The 22,654-nt window shown below is 43.7% G+C and overlaps 1 protein-coding gene across 1 annotated transcript in view; it reads left to right on the top strand.

Annotated features, from left to right (window-relative positions):
• The window catches only part of selenoi (selenoprotein I), a 68,092-nt gene that overhangs the window by 7,073 nt on the left and 38,365 nt on the right, over positions 1-22,654 (top strand). The window contains exons 4-5 of the mRNA XM_084313817.1: positions 5,597-5,671; positions 8,928-9,190. Of these exons, the coding sequence (XP_084169943.1) occupies positions 5,597-5,671; positions 8,928-9,190 (338 nt within the window). The remainder of the gene's footprint in view (positions 1-5,596; positions 5,672-8,927; positions 9,191-22,654) is intronic.

Here is a 22,654-nt window from a genome sequence, read left to right as displayed (position 1 = left end):
TACATAGGAATGTTAAGGATAATTGGATCATTCTGGGATATCCGGTGGTGCAAGGGAGGGAGTCATACGCAAAGGTTGTGTTCATGGAACACAATCCTGTACGACTCTCGGTGGGAGGGAAGGGTAGGGGATTTTTATTTGTATATATGTATGTTTTTAAGCTCGGCTCTCAACGGGACCTCACTAGTGGGATGTATATCTATTATTGCCTCGCACTCTAGAAGCATTACCAAAAATTACAATGCAACATGTATAGACTATGGCTAGTTTGAATATAATGATATGGAACACCGGGGGAATAAATAACCAACTCAAACGCAAAAGCGTGCTCACACTGATGAAAAAAGAACATGTGGACATTGCTCTGCTAAGCGAAACGCACATTCTAGGGAAAGACATAGATAAATTAGCGGACAACATATACCATAATATCAGTCACTCCTCTATTGGTACGAGAACTCGGGGTGTAGCAATAGTCGTTAAACGTAAGTTGAATATTGTACTAAAGGGAGTATGGTCTGATGTAGAAGGTCGGATAACTATAGCTAAGATTGAACATAAGAACAGGAAAATAGCGTTGATAGCGGTATACGCCCCAAATTTGTACGAAGAAGATTTCTTCACTACATTAACCAATGCAATGTTAGACATTCCCGATTACTCATTTATAATAGGAGCGGATTTTAATGCCATCTGGAACCCAAGGATGGACAAATCTTACCTCGCCTTTTCCAGCGAACAAAAGAATTCATCGAAGGCATTAAAGGATTGGTCAAAGATTACAGGTGTAAATGACTTATGGCGGTTACTTAATCCCACGACCCGGAAGTACTCTTGTCGATCTGCGAGACATAATACACTATCCAGAATAGATTATGTCTTTGCATCACAGAGACTATTTGATAATTATGAAGTGGAAATGATACCAACGCACTATCAGATCACTGTTATTTACTCCTTAAAGGTACATTTGGTATACTATCCTCCCGAGCCCCAAGATGGTGATTTAACTCGTTGCTGCTGAATAACAAGGAATTCATTACACAACTCAAAGAAGCTCTTATAGTATTCCAACGGGAGAATGCAAACTCGGTGCAAGACCCCAGAATAATATGGATGTCGGTAAAGGGAATGATCAAAGACTTCACGGATAGCTTTTCCTCCAAAATGCGCAAGAATCAAAGCACAAAACTGGATGAGCTGGAAACGCTTTACTCAACGTTATTTAATTCTCTGAAATACAACAACTCAACTCGACTAGAAAATCAAGTTAACGTACTAAAAATAGAGATCAATGCCATATACAGACAACAATCGGAAATACAAATACGCAGCACAAGACAACAGCAGTACTCCCATGGTTCCAAACCCAGCCACCTATTAGCCATGCGATTAAGAATTAATGCAACATTTGCAGATATAACTACCATTAGAGCACAACAAGTACTTGTAACAGATCCTGAAAAAATAAACGATACATTCAAAGTATTCTACTCCGACTTATATAAATCAGAAATGACCTTCGATCAAAACAAAATGGACACATTTCTTAATCAAATTATTCTCCCTAAACTTTCAGAGGATGACGCTAAACAGTTAGAAACACCGATCACACTAGAGGAACTCAAGAAGGCCATAACCGCAATGAAAAGTGGTAAGACTCCTGGAAGAGACGGTTTCCCATCAGAAATGTACCTTTCTTGTTGGGACATAATTGGCCCCTTATTACTAAATATGATCTTATACTCAGTAAAGGAGGGGAACTTCCATAAGAATGACAATATTGCACTCATAACAGTCCTCCTTAAAAAAGACAAAGACCCCAACGAGTGCGGTAGTTATAGACCTTTAAGCCTCCTCGGAACAGATATCAAACTGTACTCTAAGGTATTAGCCATCAGATTACAAAAGCATATGACGTCTTTAGTTCACCCGGACCAAACTGGCTTCATAGGAGGCCGCCTGATCACTGAGAACATAAGACGTATACTGCACGTACTTGATGCCGACAAGGAGGACACCATACCTAAGGCGTTGCTGTCCCTGGATGCTATGAAGGCCTTTGACAGGCTGGAATGGTCGTATCTGTGGGCAGTGCTAGAAAGGATGGGGTTAGGAAAAGGATTCATCGATATGATTAAAGTATTATACAAAGACCCATCGGCCATGATTACAACAGGCACAATCATCTCCCAAATATTTCCGGTATCACGCTCTGCCAGACAGGGTTGTCCTCTTAGTCCCGGACTGTTCAATTTATCATTAGAGCCTTTAGCACAATATATAAGACAATCCCAATCCATAGAACCATTCGTAATCAAGGGCACACAACAAAAAATTTGTTTATATGCGGACAATGTAATATTGTTCATGAAAAACCCCAACACCACATTGCCTCATCTGCTCAAGTTGATTGAGGACTTTGGTGATTTATCGGGATTTAAGATAAATTGGCCGAAGTCGGCTTTCCTTCCACTTAACACCCCTGCAAAAAAAGATACAACCCTCCCAGGACAGATACCGATGGTAAAACATTTCAGATGCTTGGGAGTGGAAATATTCCCTACCATAAGACAAACGGTGAAGCACAACTACACAAAAATCCAAAACAAAATCAAAGACGACCTTGATAGATGGGCAAAACTTAAAAACACAGTACAAGCACGGATATCAATAGTTAAGATGGATGTACTACCTAAAATCAACTTCTTCAGTTCAATGCTACCGTTACCCCCTCCAGAGGGTTACTGGAAAAGATTACACTCCTCCACATACAAATTTATTTGGAATAACAAACCACCACGTATAAAAAGATCCACCGCACAGAGAAATAAAGCAGATGGTGGCATGGCATTTCCAGATTTTTTCCTATATTTTAAGGCGTACACATTAAGTCCATTGACAACATGGTTTGACTCCCAAGCATTAGCATCCTGGAGAAAAATAGAAGAAAACATAGTAGCCCCACAAAGACTGAAGGACATAGCATACACTAAACTACCAATCAAGCACTGTGAACGAAAATTTGGCCCCATAATTACTCATGCGATCCGGATATGGCGTGAATCACAAAAAAAAAATCCTAACCCACAAAAATGGCACAATCATACTCCCTTATTCAATAACAATGCACTCTTAATTGGAAAACGACCTATAAGATTCCCTATATGGGAAGAGCAAGGCATACACTCATTAGGGGATGTTTTTAACAAACAGGGTTTTTGTAGTGATAAAGAAATACGCAAATTTTTTTATCTCACCAAGTCCACATGGCTTTTTCACAAACAGTTAGAGCTATGTTTGAAGTCTCACGGTGTTCCATTAGACAGACCAATTGAACACCACAGATACCACAAATTCTTCTACGCAAGAGAGACATCGAGAGGTTTTGTTTCAGAATTTTATCATCAATTACTAACGTCCTCGTATGAAACCCTCCAACTTGACTCTGTCTGGAGGAGGGATATACCAGACCTGGAAAATGACTTTGATTGGCAAGGAGCCTGGGCAAATGTCCGACTTACATCAAGGAACCCGGATCATCAACAAATCAATCTTAACTATATTCACAGGACATACTTGACTCCTATAAGACTGTGCCGAATGGGGCTTAAACAAGATTCCAAATGCACCCAATGTGCAAATGGGGACGAAGGGACATTTATGCACATGTATTGGGACTGCTCACCAGTTAAGGCATTCTGGAAAGATGTGACCCAACAAATATCAAAACTCGTATCTTGGAATATACCTGTACACCCCTCGGTATTATTATTGAATGATGTTTTTTAGTTTGCAGTGAATCCACAGCTAAAGAGATTGGTTTTATCGGGTATCACAGTAGCCAAGAAGCTGATCGCATCACGCTGGTTTCAACCGGAAAAAAATTGCCGTAAAGTTTGGTTTCTTACATATCTCGATGTGATTTATCAAGAAATATCTACAGCAAGAATTCTGGGTCTCAATGAATCCAAAATGTCAATGTGGTTAGAAGTGGTGGAGAGAATAAAAGCTAGCTTATAATGGTAGTGTCTGGTTAGGTGCGAGGGATAGTGGAGGTACTTTTCAAGGTGGGGTCCGGGAGGGGGGGGTTCGAGCTGAGCATATGTGTGTAGTTTTTTTTAGATAACAGGTATTAGGGGTATATCTTATATAAGTAGGGATGGGTATCGTTAGGATTTTATCGATACTACTACTCTTATCGATACTGCTTAACGGTTCGGTACTTTATCGATACTCTTATCGGTTCTTTTTGGTTCTTTTTTTGCAAGAAAAAAAGACAATTAATTAAGAACAGAATCAACATTGCTTTATTATTTATAAATACAACGTTATAAATAAGTATTATAAATAAATATAATTTCTTCAGCAACAGCAGCAGCAATGTTCTTTTATATAACTTTATAAATAAATATAATAAATTTATATAATTTCTTCAGCAACAGCAGCAACAATGTTTTAAATGTGTCTGACTCTGAATTATAGACTTTTTATAATAAACAACAAATGCAAAAGGCTAACAGAACTGTGACACTCGTTCACCCTATCCTCTGTCATCCTTCCTCTAGCTGCTAGGGAGAAAGGACTTTGGGTGGTGGAGGGAGGTAGAGGGAGGGAGGATGTGTGGTGGCCTCACTGGCCTGGGACATAGTGGCTGACGCCTCAGCTTGACGATCTATAAAAAGTTTAGATTGTAGTATTTGTAGCTAAACAATTGTTTTGTTTATTAGCCTATTTGTAATAATTCGTTATTAGCCTAGGCAACTCCGTATCTTGGCTTACGGTTACGGCTGCAGTGGATGCAGATGGAACACTGCGCGCAAGGCAGTCGAATACGCGCATTTCTGCACACTAATATCATGTTTTGCCAACAGATGTTTTGATAAATTGATTTGCTCGTATTGCCACCCTTACTGGCAAATGTTTTGTTGCACTTGTGGCAACGTGCATTGTCGGCATTGACCCTTGTAAAGTATATCCATACTTTAGAACGCTTCGCTCTATCCGCCATGATCACGACTCAGTGCATGCAGAGCTGCTGTCTGTGTGCAGAGCGCTATAGCACGGGGCGTCGGGGACACTTTCATTAAGGAGTACCCGTATGTAGGACCCGTATGTCTATGTGTAGCACTAGCGAGCGACTCGCGAGGAGTGTGTGTAATAATTGACTCGCTGGCTGCGGCTCGCTTCTCGTGCAGAGACAGAGAGAGGATCGTTCGCAACTTTTAAATAATAATAATAATAATAATAATAATAATAATTTCTCTAGAGTATCGATAGCAGTACCGAGGACGTCAGAGCTTATAAATACTCCGGTATTTTCTAATATAGTACCGGTTCCCGTTTAAAACCGGGGTCCGGGGGGCATCCCTATATATAAGACAACTAACTAAAATGTGATCTCATTGGATGTGCCCTGACAATTAATGCTTGTATATCTTATCGTGTGTTGTCATGTTTGTTTATATGTTTGTTTAAAAAATAATAAAAAAATAAAATACAACAAAGTTGGTTGCTCAACAAAACGTCAACGTAGTTTCATTCTGTTTTGTGTGTGTGTGTTAAACTACGTAACCTGTATGTATTGTGTTGTCAGATGAAGGTCATGAACACGTGCCAAGTTGGGTGTGGGTCGCTGCAGGACTCTTCAACTTTCTAGCCTACACACTGGGTGAGTCCTGACTCCTTCACTCTGCACTGGACTTGTTTTATAGATGTTTATGTCATGTAGTAACCTCATCAGGGCTCCAGACTAACTTTTTAATTTAGGTGCACCAGCACTTGCAATAATACATTTTAAAGGGGACATGCATTGCTATTCCTTGCACTATTTGGGCAACTTTACACAATTCCTGTGAGTCTATGGAACAAATATGTAAAGTTTCTTTCAAAAAAATGCATTGTTTTATATTTTTAATCAAGTACTCAAAAGCATTATTTTTCAGCCTCAGGATTTCAGGCTGTCTGTGCTGGGCTCCGCCCATAAGCGCTTTAGTGACAGTCACCCACACAGATAGAGAGATTGATGGGGATACGAATAAATTTTGCTGCAGGGGGCATAATCCCACGGGACAATGCATTGGTAACTTGTTTCAAATGACAATATATACCCCTGTGATTATTATTGTACGGACCGGAATACGGGCGTGCACGTGGGAGCGTGCGCAAAGATATTTTGACAGTGATATCCCAGGGAGAAGCCCCACCAGTCCCGCGCACACACATTTACACACTCCTGAGCGCGGTCTCTCTCTACCAGGGAGAAGCCCCACCAGCCCAGCGCACACACATTTACACACTCCTGAGCGCGGTCTCTCTCTCTCTCTCTACCAGGGAAAAGTCCCTCCACCAGCCCCGCGCACACACATTTACTCTCTCTCTCTCTCTCTCTCTCTCTCTCTCTCTGAAGTCCCTCCACCAGCGCACGCACATTTACACACTCCTGCGCGCGGTCTCTCTCTACCAGGGACGCCGTCAGGTTGTGTGTAAAATGCGTGTGTGTCGGCACCGTTTGAGGAAGTGAAAGTATTTCCACTCGCTCTGCTGTTGAGGGGGCGTTTAGTTATGCAGATCAGTGCCCTATTCACATCAGCAATACTGTCAAATCAGAACTGCTTAGTTGAGTGAGGGAAGATCTCGTGAACTCGAGACTAGACTGATATATGATAATTAACGACACAGACCACATTGATATAATACCCCATTGCTAGGAAACAATGCTAAACACTGGAAAAGGCCATTTATAATGCATGGGACCTTTAAGCGTTACCTTTATCGTTACCTTTTTTGTCAGTTCCCTTACACATTAGTAATTTCTTAAGATGTTAACGGCAGACTCTTTGGTGATATTATAAGCCTTGTTAAATTGTATCTTAATTTCGACCTCATCGCTTCTGCTGCTATATATAGCTTCAGCTGCTGAGCTATATACTAAAGCTAATGTCCATCAATTCTTCTGCTGTCTGGCTATTGGCAAAAAACTATTTATTACATGCATATTATACTGTGCAATTATAATTTTTATTCATATTTTGAAGTTTTTTTTTAATCCACTTTATCTCCTGTTTTTCTGTGTTTTTCTCTCATCCCAATTGAGTCGTTATGCCAATTCCTGGTCGTTGCTCGCATGTGCCCCCCACTGGTCGGTCTAGGGAGCCCTGAAGTCTATCAGATGCTTCCTCCGAGACATAGGAGACAGCCAGCAGCATCTTTTCACCTGCCAGCGTGGACTCTCATTGGCGAGGTGTAACGTGTGGGAGGTCACACTACCCTCGCCATCTCCCTCCCTCGCTGTGCAGGCGCCCTGACCGACCTGTAGGAGTCGCTGTTTACAACGACCAGAATACCACCCCACCGGCTTCCCTCCCGCTGACTCTGCCAATTGAGCCAGTATGACGGCCGGCCAAGCCGGAGGCAACGCTGACAGCCGGATTCGATACCAGTGTCTCTCGCGTTGGTGACGAGCGCTTAGTCCGCTGCGCCACCCAGCCGCCCTATATTTTGACGCTGTTGAAATGTGAATAATCAAAAATAATTCTGTTACAGCTGCTGAGCTATATACTAAAGCTAATGTCCATCAATATCTTCCTTTTCAATGAAATACTTTCAAGAATCGAATCAGGATTGTTAGCAGAGAGGGAGGGAGGGAGGGGGGTGGGTGGGCGTGCAAACGAACGAATGCAGCCCCCACTCCCCTCACTATTGGATGCCTCTGAGTGTTCCCAGGGATAGTTTAGTTAGCGTTAACAGCGTTACGGTTAAGCGTTAGTTAAGCGTTAGTTAAGGTTTTAGCATGACGTGGGCATTCCAGAATGGCGAGGATGAAAACAAAAAGCATGTTCTGACAATTGGACCCGTTGCTCGCTGAGTTTACATTACACATAGAAACAGCGTGACTCACGAGAGAAGTTGTCACACAGCTGACAAATGCAGGGCTGAAGACTCAAGCTAGATGTCATAGCTTCTAGAATTGAAGGTCCGCTCTGCTCTGTCTATTATGAAATGACAATTGCGCCCGTTGACACGCCCACTACATAAAACCATTACTCGCACACTGTGCTCCTAAATGATTTTTCCAGTTCGCACATATCTATTTTTAGGGACAAATGCGAGTGAAATAGGCTCACTGTAGAGCCCTGACGGGGGAAAAAGACGCTACACGTACACACAGACAGACCTGCTGGAATGTGAGGTGCACCGGTACGACAAGGGAAAATATTCAGTCGCACTGCACTGATTTCTTGGTGCATAGTGCGACCAAAACAGTCGCTCTCTGGAGCCCTGAACCTCATATACTCCAGTCCTTCACTCTGCTCTGGGCTTGTTTTATAGATGTTTATGTCATGTAGTAACCTCATAGTGATCTGCTTCATCCAATGGGGACACATTTGAAGATCCAATTAAATGAAAAAGGCCTGCTGACATTACTATCTTTTAAGGGCTCTAGTGGGCTCAGTGGTTTATGAAACTAGATATTACAACGAATCCATAGATGCCAACGTGGTAATGCTAGCTCACCAGGATAGGATCAAAATTGCACCAAATTGTAGCAATCTATTTATTTATTAGTTCAGAATATCTAGTAAAAATATAAATAAATAAACAAAACGGTACATTTTAAAGGCAGTAATGTGTCCAATATACCGAAAGGTAATTTTGTGGTATAACATTTAACGTTTTGAATATCTGCTATGGGCACTGGGCAGCTGCAATCCAACATTATCGGTATCGGCCTTCACAAACCCATGTCTGTCTACCACTAAGACGTAAGAATGTCCAACACTTTCAGGTAAATCGACACCAAGGCATATTTTGAATCGGTTGTGGCACCTTGTGGTTTCCTATCAACAAATGAAGACACTCACTGTTGTGTTCTCTTCAAATAGTAGTTACCCAAGTATTTAACCCCATCTGCACATTTTCAATAGATGGTGTAGATGGTAAGCAGGCCCGGCGCACCAACTCCTCCACGCCCTTGGGGGAGCTGTTTGACCACGGCCTAGATAGCTGGGCCTGCATCTTCTTCGTGGCCACCGTCTACTCCATATTTGGGCGCGGGGCGTGCGGTGTGACCGTGGCCACACTCTACTACATCCTGTGGGTGGTCCTGTTCTCCTTCATCCTGTCCCACTGGGAGAAATATAACACTGGGATCCTGTTCCTACCCTGGGGTTATGACATCAGCCAAGTGGTAAGAAGACACGCACGCACGCACACACACACACACACACACACACACACACACACACACACACACACACACACACACACACACACACACACACACACACACAGGTGGAAAGAGTACAAACATGATAAGTACTGTTATTTTACGTAAGTCAAATGTACTTTTGCTGATTGGCTTTTTGTTTACAAGTCAGATTCAGAAGTTATGCTCACCAGTGTTGTGTGGGTTGTGTGAGATTAGCAATGATGATATTGGTCGCAATATTCTGTCATTTTGAGTCAGGAAATGCATGTTGAGTGTAACTGCAAAATGTATCAAGCCCCAAACGTGCAGTAAAACCAGCTGATGTACCAACTTCCCTTTGATGGTATGATCACAAAATCAATGGACACTGGAAAACAAACAAACTCAGAAATGTAAGATATACCTGCCCTAGGTTAGAAGCTTTTCATCTTCCAGAAAATGGTACTCTGCCTATTATTGAATATGCATTTAAAATGTTTATTTCACTGTAACCCCAAAATGTTTTGAAGCATGTTCTCGATGAATGCACAGGCAGAAGTACAGTGAGGGCTTTTTTCGAACATGTTGTATTTCTCCCTAAACCATATTAATTTAAATCCGAAAAATTGACAAATCCTCCACCATCATTCATGTCATGTTGCCTTAGTTCTCTCCTTCTTAAATCTACTCTAAAAGTGAAAGTGAAACTTGAGCTACTCTGCACTCTGCTGCACATACTTATAAAATAGACTCTGCAGACTCTTTCAGTTTATAATTGATAATACGCTTAGTATTTCACAAATGAGAGTTTCATTTGTTGAGCGTGGCCACTGATATGCGAAAATTAACCCTTTATTCGCCAATGACGTGTTACCACGTCATTCTCCGCCATGCGTAATCTGCCAATGACGCCGTAAGGCGTCTTTGAGATCAATATTTCAAAAATCTGTCATGTCAATCATATTTCACCCACGGAGACTTGAGATCTCCTGTTGATCTCCTCTCAACTCTCCAACGGTTCAAGAGCGCCATCTGGTGGCCGATCGGCGGATCGCCCAAACAGGAAATGAGCGGCAGGAAGTGGTGCTCATCCATATTCGGTCCGGACTCGAGCTCGACACACTGGATAGCGATCCGTTGCCAATAACTTGATAAACAACATGATTTGGACGTATATATTATTATACAACCTGGAAATGGATCGCATATATCAACATCCCATAATCGCGAACTTTTTGCTCCACGCTGACCACCCAACGGTCAGGAAGCTGCGGTAAGTTTCAGCGTGTTTGCTTATTATGATTCATATAAACTGCTGTGATCTATGTTTTGACGTCGGCCACGGACTTATAAACTCCGGTCACCAGCAGATGATGAGGCATGACGTTTAGGACCTTGTACAATTGAACATTTTAATCTGACAATCGGTATCAAACTACATTTGATGATGTAATATATGTATTTATGGCTATAAATCACGTTCTGCAGAATGCTGCAGAAAACGATAAAAACATATTTATACTTTAGACCGTATTTTAGTATGAATAATGTGAATGAAAAAGTAGAACGTTGCTACATCCTAAACGATAGATACTTGACGTTGAATGGGCCATAGTAATGTCAATTTAGCAATACAATTTAAAAAGTTATAGCCCTGCAAAGAAGGGGAACATCTCCATAGACTTACAGTACTGGCAGACAGTGGATTAAGATCAGAATAATCCCTGGCAGATAAAGGGTTAAGGGAAAAAATACTGAGTAACAGACGGCAAGCCTAGTGAGTATGCAGCTCTTGAGGCACGAATGCTTACTCCAGGTAATTATAGCCCATGTTTACTCCAGGTAATTATAGCCCATGTTTACTCCAGGTAATTATAGCCCATGTTTACTCCAGGTAATTATAGCCCATGTTTACTCCAGGTAATTATAGCCCATGTTTACTCCAGGTAATAATAGCCCATGTTTACTCCAGGTAATTATAGCCCATGTTTACTCCAGGTAATTATAGCTCATGTTTACTCCAGGTAATTATAGCCCATGTTTACTCCAGGTAATAATAGCCCATGTTTACTCCAGGTAATTATAGCCCATGTTTACTCCAGGTAATTATAGCCCATGTTTACTCCAGGTAATTATAGCCCATGTTTACTCCAGGTAATTATAGCCCATGTTTAACTCCAGGTAATTATAGCCCATGTTTAACTCCAGGGCCCCGTTCCCCGTACCTGGTTCAACTAAGTCGATCAAGATGTCATTATCCAGATTCAGTTAACCCGATGTTTGAAGCCGGGATTTTCCTGTTCCTCGAAGGTGGATTCAGTCTCGTTAACTCAAGCCAGACTTGAGACCCAGGATAAGTGCGCGCGGCCGCTCCAGTTGAAAAGCCAGCACGTATCGATAGCAGAGATCCTGATTCTCTAGCGGCATTGATTGATTAATTGATTTAAAACTTTATTAACATATTGCAGTACGGCTCAATCGCCTCGCCGACAAGTTAAATGCGTTATCTATAGGCTAATTTTAAGTCCCTCATTACCTCAATCAATCAGATTATATTTCTTTAAACTTGCCTGCTGGATTGAATAATCAAATGAGATCTTGCTAGCGAAAATAATTAGTTAAACTGTTATACAAAATAACGATACGGCTCTCTTCCCATTGATTGATGTATGGTCGATCTTTTACTTATCTCCACTGTGGTGTAACGGGTTCTTCTTTTGACTTTCACGCAGACGACCGGGGTTCGAAACCTAGTCTTTCCCTTCTTTTTGCGATGTAGGAATAATTCAATTTGGTGCACGTTGAGAGCTATATAAAGAATGACATCCTCAATGCATGTAGATTTATAATATTTTAACTTAAAACTAGGCTACTTTGGCGTATAATCATTAATATTATATTCCAAAAAATTATATTGGAAACACGGGGTTTCGAACACCGGTCGCTGGGTTGCCAGGATTGAGCACTACCGCTGCGCCACTGTGCCAGATGGGATAAATTCATTGTTTATACATTAATGAACGAGACAAGATCCACAATCCACGCATAGACACTTCAATTTTATGCTTGAATGAACACAATCCAGGCGCTCCATTAAACATCCACAGCGGAGAATATGAAAGGAATCGGAGCCAAACGAGCGATAGGTTTCAATCATTAAAAATATCCCTGCGGGATTCACATTTGCAATGCTGCGCGTTGTTAAAATAACCACATAATGTGTACATCGCACCGAGCGAGCGCCACGGTATATATAACGTGCATTATTTAGGACAAAGTGAATTTAGTATCAGCATTTTGGGTCTATTTTACATTTCAAAAGCCCCCTCTGGAAGAATGGAGCACAAAAACGTAATTCAGAATGGTATAAAGCAGATCCTAGACTGTGGGAATAATTTCAGGAAAGAGCTGTCACTTCTTTGCGGGGGCGTGGCTGTGCTTCATCCGGCTAACTTGAACTTAACCCTGCTCTCGACCAGGCTCAAACTTTTGGATCTGTTGTCATGGTGATTTGGACAATCCAGGTACGGGGAACGGGAAAGTCCGGCTTAAGTCAGACTTAACCGAAAGTTATCCGGCTAACTCAGTTATCCAGGTACGGGGAACGGGGCCCAGGTAATTATAGCCCATGTTTACTCCAGGTAATTATAGCCCATGTTTACTCCAGGTAATTATAGCCCATGTTTACTCCAGGTAATAGCCCATGTTTACTCCAGGTAATTATAGCCCATGTTTACTCCAGGTAATTATAGCCCATGTTTAACTCCAGGTAATTATAGCCCATGTTTACTCCAGGTAATTATAGCCCATGTTTACTCCAGGTAATAGCCCATGTTTACTCCAGGTAATTATAGCCCATGTTTACTCCAGGTAATAGCCCATGTTTACTCCAGGTAATTATAGCCCATGTTTACTCCAGGTAATTATAGCCCATGTTTACTCCAAGTAATTATAGCCCATGTTTACTCCAGGTAATTATAGCCCATGTTTACTCCAGGTAATTATAGCCCATGTTTACTCCAAGTAATTATAGCCCATGTTTACTCCAGATAATAATAGGCCACCGTTGTCTTCCATTTGTGTACATGTACAAAACAATGGTTGCTATGTTACAGGCAGCCACGCTGGAAGAAAGAACTACACTAACATTCTGCACAAGCCCTCTATTGCATGCGTGTATCTCCGTTATTCAGTAATGTTATGAGCTCACTATCTCTGGCAAACTAGCAAATGGTCCATTACCAGTGCAAGGAGAGATTCAGGGAAGGAGGCAAGAGCAACTCCTTCTCCCCAAAGTATGCATGCTGAACAACCTATCCAGACAGATTCAGACCTGTCAAAATCCATAACCAAAGCCTTAAGGTTATTGTTTATAGCTATAACTATATGCAGCACCATGCAGTAGTGGATGATTTGTTATTTCAGTGCACAAGTGCATTAAGGAATAGCTGTGATGCAGGCGAGGCATCTGCCTGCATCATCTGTTTAGTCAGTGAGCGGGGAGGTTACACTACAAACACACAGAAAGCGGAGAAGCACTGAATCAGCTGTGTTTGTCTCTGCATTAAGTTATGTCTGTGGATGTGTGTTCATTCTCACCTGTAGGCTGTTATACGAGGGGATTGTTTGTCACCCCATAATTCATGTGGTTTTCTTATGAGATGACTAAGCCAAAATGTGGATCCGTGATCAACAGGGGACAAGTTACAACAGATGACCAAGTAGGCTATAACTGGAAGCAGAGCAGTCCCCGCTAATGAGACACACACAGCTTCACTCTAGGCAGTGGGAACAGGCCTAGGTGTATTCACATAGCTGTAGCTGCTTTCCTTATGATGACTAACAGTCGTCGGCAAACAACATGACTGGACTCGAGAGAATCGTGCTATGCCTACCTGCAGTAATCCCTACAAACATCCCTACGAGGCATAATTGTCAAAGAATTATCCACTGCACACAGAGGGATGGACCTCAGTAAGAAAGTTACTCAACTCACTGCCTACTGCACCAGGGTGAGATTAGTATGTGTGTATTTTAATAAATGGACCGGCTGTTACGAGTACCGATCTTGAGTTCTACTCATTCATGCCAACTATCCCAAGTATCAGACTTATTATCAAACAAAAATAATAACTTGAGCCACTTGTTTTGGATCATATTCATTCACTCAAGAGAATGGCCACACTGGACTGTAGACATATTTTCTCCTGACCTGGAAACATTTAAGGTACATATGGGAGTACAGCTATCACACACACGCATACACACACATTTTCAATACATTTCACATAACAATTAGTTCTAATTCTATGGTGGACCTTTTATCCTTCTGAGATTCTAAGTAGAGGGAGCAGCATAGTATACATAAAAGCCCCTTTGTCTCAGTTCAGTAGGAGCAAGAATAAATCCTGGGGACGCAGTAACTTCCAACAGTTTTCTGAATGATAGTTGCATAGGTAGGATGGAGACAAAGCACCATATTGAATGACCACCTTTTTATAAATAAAAAATATAGCAGTGATTAAGTCTGCGGGTGGACAGCAGGCCATCCAACCCGAGCATACAATGATGAGTAAGGGCTTTACAACTTGTGATGAATCTCAACGCTCCATGGTAAATCATATCCAGAGCATGTAGTGTGTTTGCTTAGTTCCAGAGGCCTGGCTGTGATGTCTAGTGAAGCGGTGTTGGAACGCTGAAATTACGCTGCATTTGGGAAATATTCTGTGGGATTCTGGGCAGTTTTTATTTTTCCACGGTGCATGAAGTTTTCCACAGAAGAATTCCACGTCAGTCCTGGACTCCTGGGGGGCTGGGCTGTGTAACGGGCTGTTGAAACATATTTGACAACAGTCGAGGAAATTATGTGGAACTCGGTCAGTATTAACATCAATATAATATGAACAGAAGGCTTACATTAGCCTAACTGATAGAGCTTGCTGCTATCACATTGTAGCATTTGACTCTCGATTCCATAACCGTGAAATGGTCTCCAGCTGTAGCAACCAGTAAATTAATCCTGCAACAGGTTTGTGCTTATGCGATGGTCTATCTTGTAAGTCTTACACGGTGGTAGGGCTGAGCCCAAACGTTCGAACCTTCGAACCTTCGTTCGTTACGTTGGCATTCGAATTCTAAATCAACATTCGAAATTTTTATTTTTAATAAAAAAAAATATATATATTTTTTAAATATTTTTTTCTATTTATGTTTAAACCAATGGGGTTTTTCTTCACAGTTGCAGATAAAGATTAGGCTACACTAATATTATAGTATTAAAAGAAACTGATGAGTTATATTCATTAACCCTTTAATCGCCAAGGACGCCGTAACACGTCATTCTCCGCCATGCATAATCTGCCAATGACGCCGTAACACGTCATTGAGATCAATATTTCAAAAATCTGTGATGGCAATCATATTTCACCTGCGGAGTCTTGAGATCCCCTGTTGATCTCCTCTCAACTCTCCAACGGTTCAAGAGAGCGCCATCTGGTGGCCGATCGGCGGATCGCCCAAACAGGAAATGAGCGGCAGGAACTGGTGCTCATCCATATTCGGTTCGGCCACTCGCTATCGCTCGCGCGACTCGAGCTCGACACAATGGATAGCGATCCGTTGCCAATAACTCGATAAACAACATGATTTGGACGTATATACTATTATACAACCTGGAAATGGATCGCATATTCCAACATCCCATAATAGCAATCTTTTTGCTCCACGCTCATTGCCCAACGGCCCGAGGAGACTGGGGTAAGTTTCAGCGTTTATTATTACCGTGTTCGATACAAACTGCTCTGATGATCATATCACCCACACTACATGAATCATCTAACGTTGGCCACAGAATTATAAACGACCCCCCCCCCCCCATCCGGTCAACATCAGATGATGAGTAGTAACTTCTAGAAGCACGTACATTTGACATTTTTTATCTGGCGCCGATCGCTATCAAACTGTATTTGATCATCAATATAATGCATTTAGGGCTATAAATCACGTTCTGCAGAATGCTGCAGAAAACGATAAAAACATATTTATACTTTAGACCGTATTTTAGTATGAATATGTGAATGAAAAAGTAGAATGTTGCTACATCCTAAACGATAGATAATTGATGTTGAGTGGGCCATAGTAATGTCAATTTAGCAATACAATTTAAAAAGTTATAGCCCTGCAAAGAAGGGGAACTTCTCCATAGACAAATAGAGCTGGCAGATGATGGTATAAGGATGTACATAAGCATGGCAGAGAAAGGGTTAACACCATCAGTGCCGGCCTTGTTTACCTTTTTACCCTGTTGAATGCCATCATCCACTTCAATGTTAGCGTTAAAAATGCATAATCTATGTTTTAAATTATGGCTATGTGTCTAATCTGCCCGTCGCTTATCAATGACTTGTTTGCAGTCAACATTGTCGAAACTGATTGTTTTTTAATCTGTTCATATCCTTTTTATAGCATTTCGAAAAGCTATAATTTTCTCGAAAATTTTAAGATTCCCCCATAAACGGCATTTATTGGAATATTCTCGAATACACTAGACACGTCATTTTTCGGCCTATTTATGAATAGTTTTCAAATAAACGCTAGATTATCGATAGTATGTGTACTTATGCACGCTATAGAGGCGGGCTGAAAAATCTATTATCCATTTCCTCAACATCACACCCACACACAGACACACATACACATACTCGGCACATGCTGATATCTCAGTGAAAATAGCTCTGATTATCCTAAAACTGGTAACATAGACTCCTTACCTTAGATCAGATGTTCTCCAAAAAGATTATTCCAATTCCTGATCGCCATTCCAAATATCGATCGCGTTTATTGATTGATTATTGGCTGCTGTAAATATATATTCCACGCTGCTTTCCAACTCGCGATCAGATCCCTCATCATCAGACTGCTCGCCAGCACAATGGAGCCAGTTGGCTCCCCCCACAGGGATCTCCCAGTATAATCGACTGACACAGGGATAGACGATAGGGGGTGGTTTTTTCCCATCTGAGCTCCTAGAGCAGACCTGGGCATTGTACGGCCCGCGGGCCAGATATGGCCCGCGGGATGATTCTGACCGGACCGCGAAAGATTACATGATAATAAAAAATTAAAAAAAATAAAAAATATTTTTTATTTTTTTTTATATATATATATTTTTTTTTACTTTTTTCTTTTCATGTCAACGTTCACACGCACAATATACGCTTAGGAGACATGCTCAGAAGATGTTGGTTCTCTTTGGATCCACCTACATATGTGAACAGACATTCTCAGTCATGACGTTTACCAAGTCCAGGTACAGATCCTCTCTCACTGATGAACATCTGGCAGCTGTGCTTCGCATCTCCACCTCAGACATGCAACCTGACTTTGATGGACTTGTTAAAGCTCAACAGAGACTGGATTTCTCACACTGAATGAAAAAAAAAAAGAACTGAAGAACACTAAAATGTGGAAATATAACAAGTGAAATGGGACACTTGATATTTTTTTTTCTTTTTTTTGCACAGTTCTGAAAACATTAAATGTTTAATATAGGCATGTAAAGTAAAAAAGGCTACAAAATTGGGACACTTTTCTTTACACAGTTCAGTGACATGTCTTGTTTATTTTTGCTATAAGATGATGTGATGTCTTTAGAAAGCTAAGAAAATCCTTGTTTCAATAGTATATGAAACTCAAAATGCCCTTTGTTATTAATGTTTCACATTTTGTTTATCATTTTGGAAATAAATTCTATTTGAATAAATGATATTTTTGAAAGCTAACCTCACCTTTTAATTGCCAAATAATAACATGCACTCTTACCAGGGGTCAAAACAATGCCATTTACTGCTTTTTATATATAAATAAAGTGTATATTATGCATAATTGAGTTTGGAATTTTGGCCCGGCCCCCCAACATATTTTCAGTTGCTCATTCGGCCCCCTGGGAAAAATAATTGCCCACCCCTGTCCTAGAGGGTCTGCTGTACCAACGGGAGACTTGGTTGATGAAATATGAATTCAGATTGCTAATAAAAAAAATCAAACGACAATACACGTCGTCGGCACTCAACGGGGGGCATGATAAGACGACAATACACGTTGTCGGCATTCAAAGTGTTAAAGAAAGTTTGATTTAATTGATTTAGTTCTCCCTGGGCTGGGTCTGGGTCTGGAAAGTTGATTTAATCAGATGAATCACTTTATTCAAATTGAGGATTTAGTTTGAGGATAGTAAAAAAGTATCATAATAAAAGTATCATAATAATAATAAAAAATATATATATTTTTTTAATTATTAAAAGCGAAGGTTTGCACGTTCGATCGAAATACCCTGACAAAGTTCGAATCCCAAAAACAGGGTTCGGGGACAGCCTTGTAAGTCTTATGCGATGGTCTATCTTGTAAGTCTAAAGGCCTCTACATGCTACAGCAACTGCGAAGCAACTGCAACACAACATCGACAACGCAACAGTATTGCAGATAGAGCTGCCGCGATTACCGCATTACCATGTATCGCTGTTACATCACGGCCACCGCAGAGTAGGCTGAATACCGCGTCACCGCTGTTTTTTATAATAATAATAATAAATTACCCTCCTCTCGTTGGGCTTGCGGCTCTGCAGATATACCCTACTTCTCTATCGAGGTTCCAAGCGACCCTATTGGGTACCAGAAAAGTCACGTGAAACATTGCAGACCACTGATTGGTCAGAAGAGAGACGCGTCACACGTTTTTTACGTCCTGAATGTCAGCTCATCACAACACTGCTAATAACGTTAGCTTTAACTCTCCGCCGGAGTGGACTACCATCGCTCTTCAGGAGTACTAAACGAGACATAATGATTTTACTGTCTGCAACGAATGTTATAATAAAAGCCCTTCGTTCTATACACTTGTCTGATTGAAAACTTTATTAACAGACCGCAGAATGGGACAACTCAGCACGCTCTGAGCAAAGAAAGGAACTGAGATTTGAATAGAGTATTGCTTGCCTTGCTATCGTCCGGTAAATACGCTGATGTTATTGAACGTATAACTATATAATGTTAATGCCACAAAACGAATGCCTTTATTATAAAGTAGTAACTTTATAGTAATAAGAAAGGGTCGGGGGGGTAACCAGCCCTGCCCGCGACACCGAGTGAACTGCGCACGACCAGAGTTTCACTTTCAATAACTAATGCGTGCTTGCCGAATCCCAAACAATATTCATGCTGCAAAGTCATCCTCTAAAGATAGACATTTAGACTAGAGGCAGGCTATATGCTATAAAGAGTAGACTACTACTAAAAAAAAATGCATTCAAACTTTAAAAAAAAATTTGTGTGCGTGCGGTAATAACCGCGCGGTAGGAAATATTTTGCAAATTTGTGCGGTAAGGAAAACAGCAATACCGCGGCAGCTCTAATTGCAGACACTCTGCCTTTATGCTTCTGCAACATTGACGCGCAGCCTATGCAACATTGTACCTCGGATGTAGCTAGGTTCCCTAAATAGATAGGTTCCCTTCTCAACCAACCCATATAACAAGCAGATAGCGAAGCATCATAAATACTTCCGGTCAGGGGGTTTCAAAATAAAAGAGCGACCAGGCACCCCTGAAAACGCACAGCACAGGCGGGACCACGTGTGACACAGCACCCCGTGGCACACACCCACACACCCCTGCCAGCCCACCAATGGTGGGACGCAGGAGAGGTCCCAGACCTCAGAACCGCCTGGGAGACAGAACCCCCAGTCATGTCTACGAGGTAAAACTTAACGAAGGGACCCGGGGAGGACCAGGAGGCCGCAGCACAGATGTCCTCCACCGAGGCCCCCCCCTAACAGGGCAGCAGAGGCCGCCACTCCACGAGTGGAGTGCGCCCTGATGCCCCCGGGGGGGGACCTGTCCAGCCAACGTGTAGCAAAGGGCAATGCCCTCGCACAACCAATGTGACAGGTGCTGCTTGGACAGCGCCTCACCCGCGCGAGGGCCACTGTGTAACAAACAACAAACAGTTGATCGGAAGCCCTGAGATCCCGAGTCCGACTGAAGTAAACCCCCAGTGCACGGACAGGACAGGACGGGTGAAGGCTCGCCTCCAACACACTAGCGTGAGGAGGCGGACGAACGCCTGAACCACAATATCCCTGGAGCGAAAAGAGCTCTGGATATTCTTTGGCACGAAGACTGGATTAGGCCTCAGAGTCGCACCGCTATCGGCCGAATTGACAGGCACTCAGGCCGCACCGAGAGAGCACACAGCTCACCCACGCGCTTAGCGGAGGTGATGGCCAAACGGAACGCGGTCTTAAAAGACAGCTGATCCAATGGCGCCTGCTCAAACGGGGCCGCCGACAACCGGCCCAGGACCAGTTGGAGGTCCCACTCGGAGACAGAACGTTCCACAGGCTTGAGACGCCGAGCGCCAAGCAGGAACGTTTCATGAGAGGGAGGCTGAACAATGTTCTGCCCCCACACTCGACCATACACCACTTCCCAGCATAAGCCGCGGTAGTGGACGGAGCGCACGCGTTCCGGATAGCGTTAACCATAGTCAAGACGCATCCCCACCAGATTCACACTTTCAGCAGCCAAGCCTAGAGGCTGCCCCAGAACAGGAGGCAGAACAGAGTTCTGCGTGCCTGAGAGAGGGCCCGCGGTGACCACGGAACAGGCCACGGCGGGGCCACCAAGAGCTGAATCAGGGCCGGGGACCACACAGCTGAGCCCGGCGCGACCAGGATCAAGTCCCGCGCTCCCGATGTAACCGCCCCAACAGCTGAGCTATTAGGTGTATGGGGGGGGGGGAATGCCTACAGAATCCCGGGCGGCCACGGAATCGGTCCCAGACCTGTCCGACTATGTCTGGACGTAGTCCCCACCCATCAGGGTGAGGACCGCCCCGCGACATCACATCTGCACCCACATTCTCCCTGCCGGGGAGTGGAGAGCCCTCAGGCTGCGTAGATGGAGAAACGCCCATAGCCAGAGCCCGACCGCCGCCCGGTGCAGACGGGGGAAGCGCACTCCTCCCTGTCTGTCAATATACGACGCTGACGTCGTGTTGTCCGTCCTGATCAAAACATGCTTGCCCACCACAAGGTGGCCGAGCCGTTTGCGGATCAGAAGGACTGCCTTCAATTCCAACACATTGAATGTAGCGCAGACCGGGCAGCATGGTCTTGCCAGCTGCCCCCTACTGCGTTGGCCCGACACGCCCCCCCCCCCCCCCCCCCATCCCGTGAGGGAGGCGTCGGTGAAGACCGTGACGTGTCACAGCCTGCTGCCCACGGGGACCCCGCTGGTGAGGGCACCAGTCCCTCCCCAGAGGACGAGGTCCCCCAGTACTGACATGGGAACCTTCAGCCGCTTCCACTTGTCTCTCACCGGCCCATTTGCATACTGGAAAAAACCACCTCTGTATCCTCCTCATGAAGAGGAGGCCAAGAGGGACCACAGAGTGAGCAGATGCCATCATACCGAGCAGGCACATCACAGACAGCGCCGTAACCGTCCTAGGACGGAACCCCCCGAGCGAGCGAGAACCACCCACTCGCCGCCGCTCTGAGAGGGATGCCCATATAGACCTTGAGCTTAGAAATAAGCCCAAGTACTCCACCTGTTGACTGGGAAGAGGAGTACTCTACTTCCAGTCTACAGCAAAACCCAGGCTGGTGAGGAATTCCACCACCTGCCTGGTATGAGACCTGGCGATCTTCCCTGACCGGCCGAGGACCAGAACGTCGTCCAGGGTAGAATAAAATTTGTATCCCCCGACGACGCAGAGGCCCCAGCGCGGTCTCCACGCACTTGGTGAAGATGCGGGGAGCCAGAGAGTAGCCGAACGGCATCCTCTGGTACGCTAAGCCCTGCAAAGGAAGCGTAGGTAAGCCCTAGGATGGAAGATCGGGATGCGAATACGCATCCTACAGGTCTATGGAGGTGAACCAGTCCCCCACCTGACAGCGCCTAACAGGTGGGAGACGGTCAACATTCTGAACCTTCCATGGGACAGGTCCAGTATGGGTCTGACACCCCCCCCCCCCCCCCGATTTCTCGGGCACCGGAGAATACCGGGAGGAAACGCCGCTCACCGCGTCCTCTCATGGGACCACGACGACGGCCTGTTTTGCCAACAGAGATTGGATCTCGTCGGCCAGAGCTGTCACTGCTGCGGACCCTGACAAAAGGGTCTGTACCATACCAAAACGGAGGGTGGGGTTGTGCAAACTGCAACACAAGCCCAAGCCTCAGCGTTCTCTCCATCCACCTCGACATATGGCACTGCTGTAGCCATACGTGATGATAATCCCAAAGCGCACCCGCCGCCAACTGGCGCTGGTCCGCCAGGAACTGTAGATGGGAGACCCGGTCCCACCCGCTGTGCGTCGTCAACCCCTGGACTCGCCAACCGCGCGAGCAGGGCGTCTCGCGGAGCCGGGATGTCACACCCTGACACTACCAACGAGGCAATCGC

The sequence above is a fragment of the Notolepis coatsorum genome, assembly GCF_963971535.1.
Source record: "Notolepis coatsorum genome assembly, chromosome: 5".
Lineage (NCBI taxonomy): Eukaryota > Metazoa > Chordata > Actinopteri > Aulopiformes > Paralepididae > Notolepis > Notolepis coatsorum.
The sequence above is the reverse complement of the archived record's forward strand: the minus strand, read 5'-3'. Positions and strand labels throughout refer to the sequence as shown.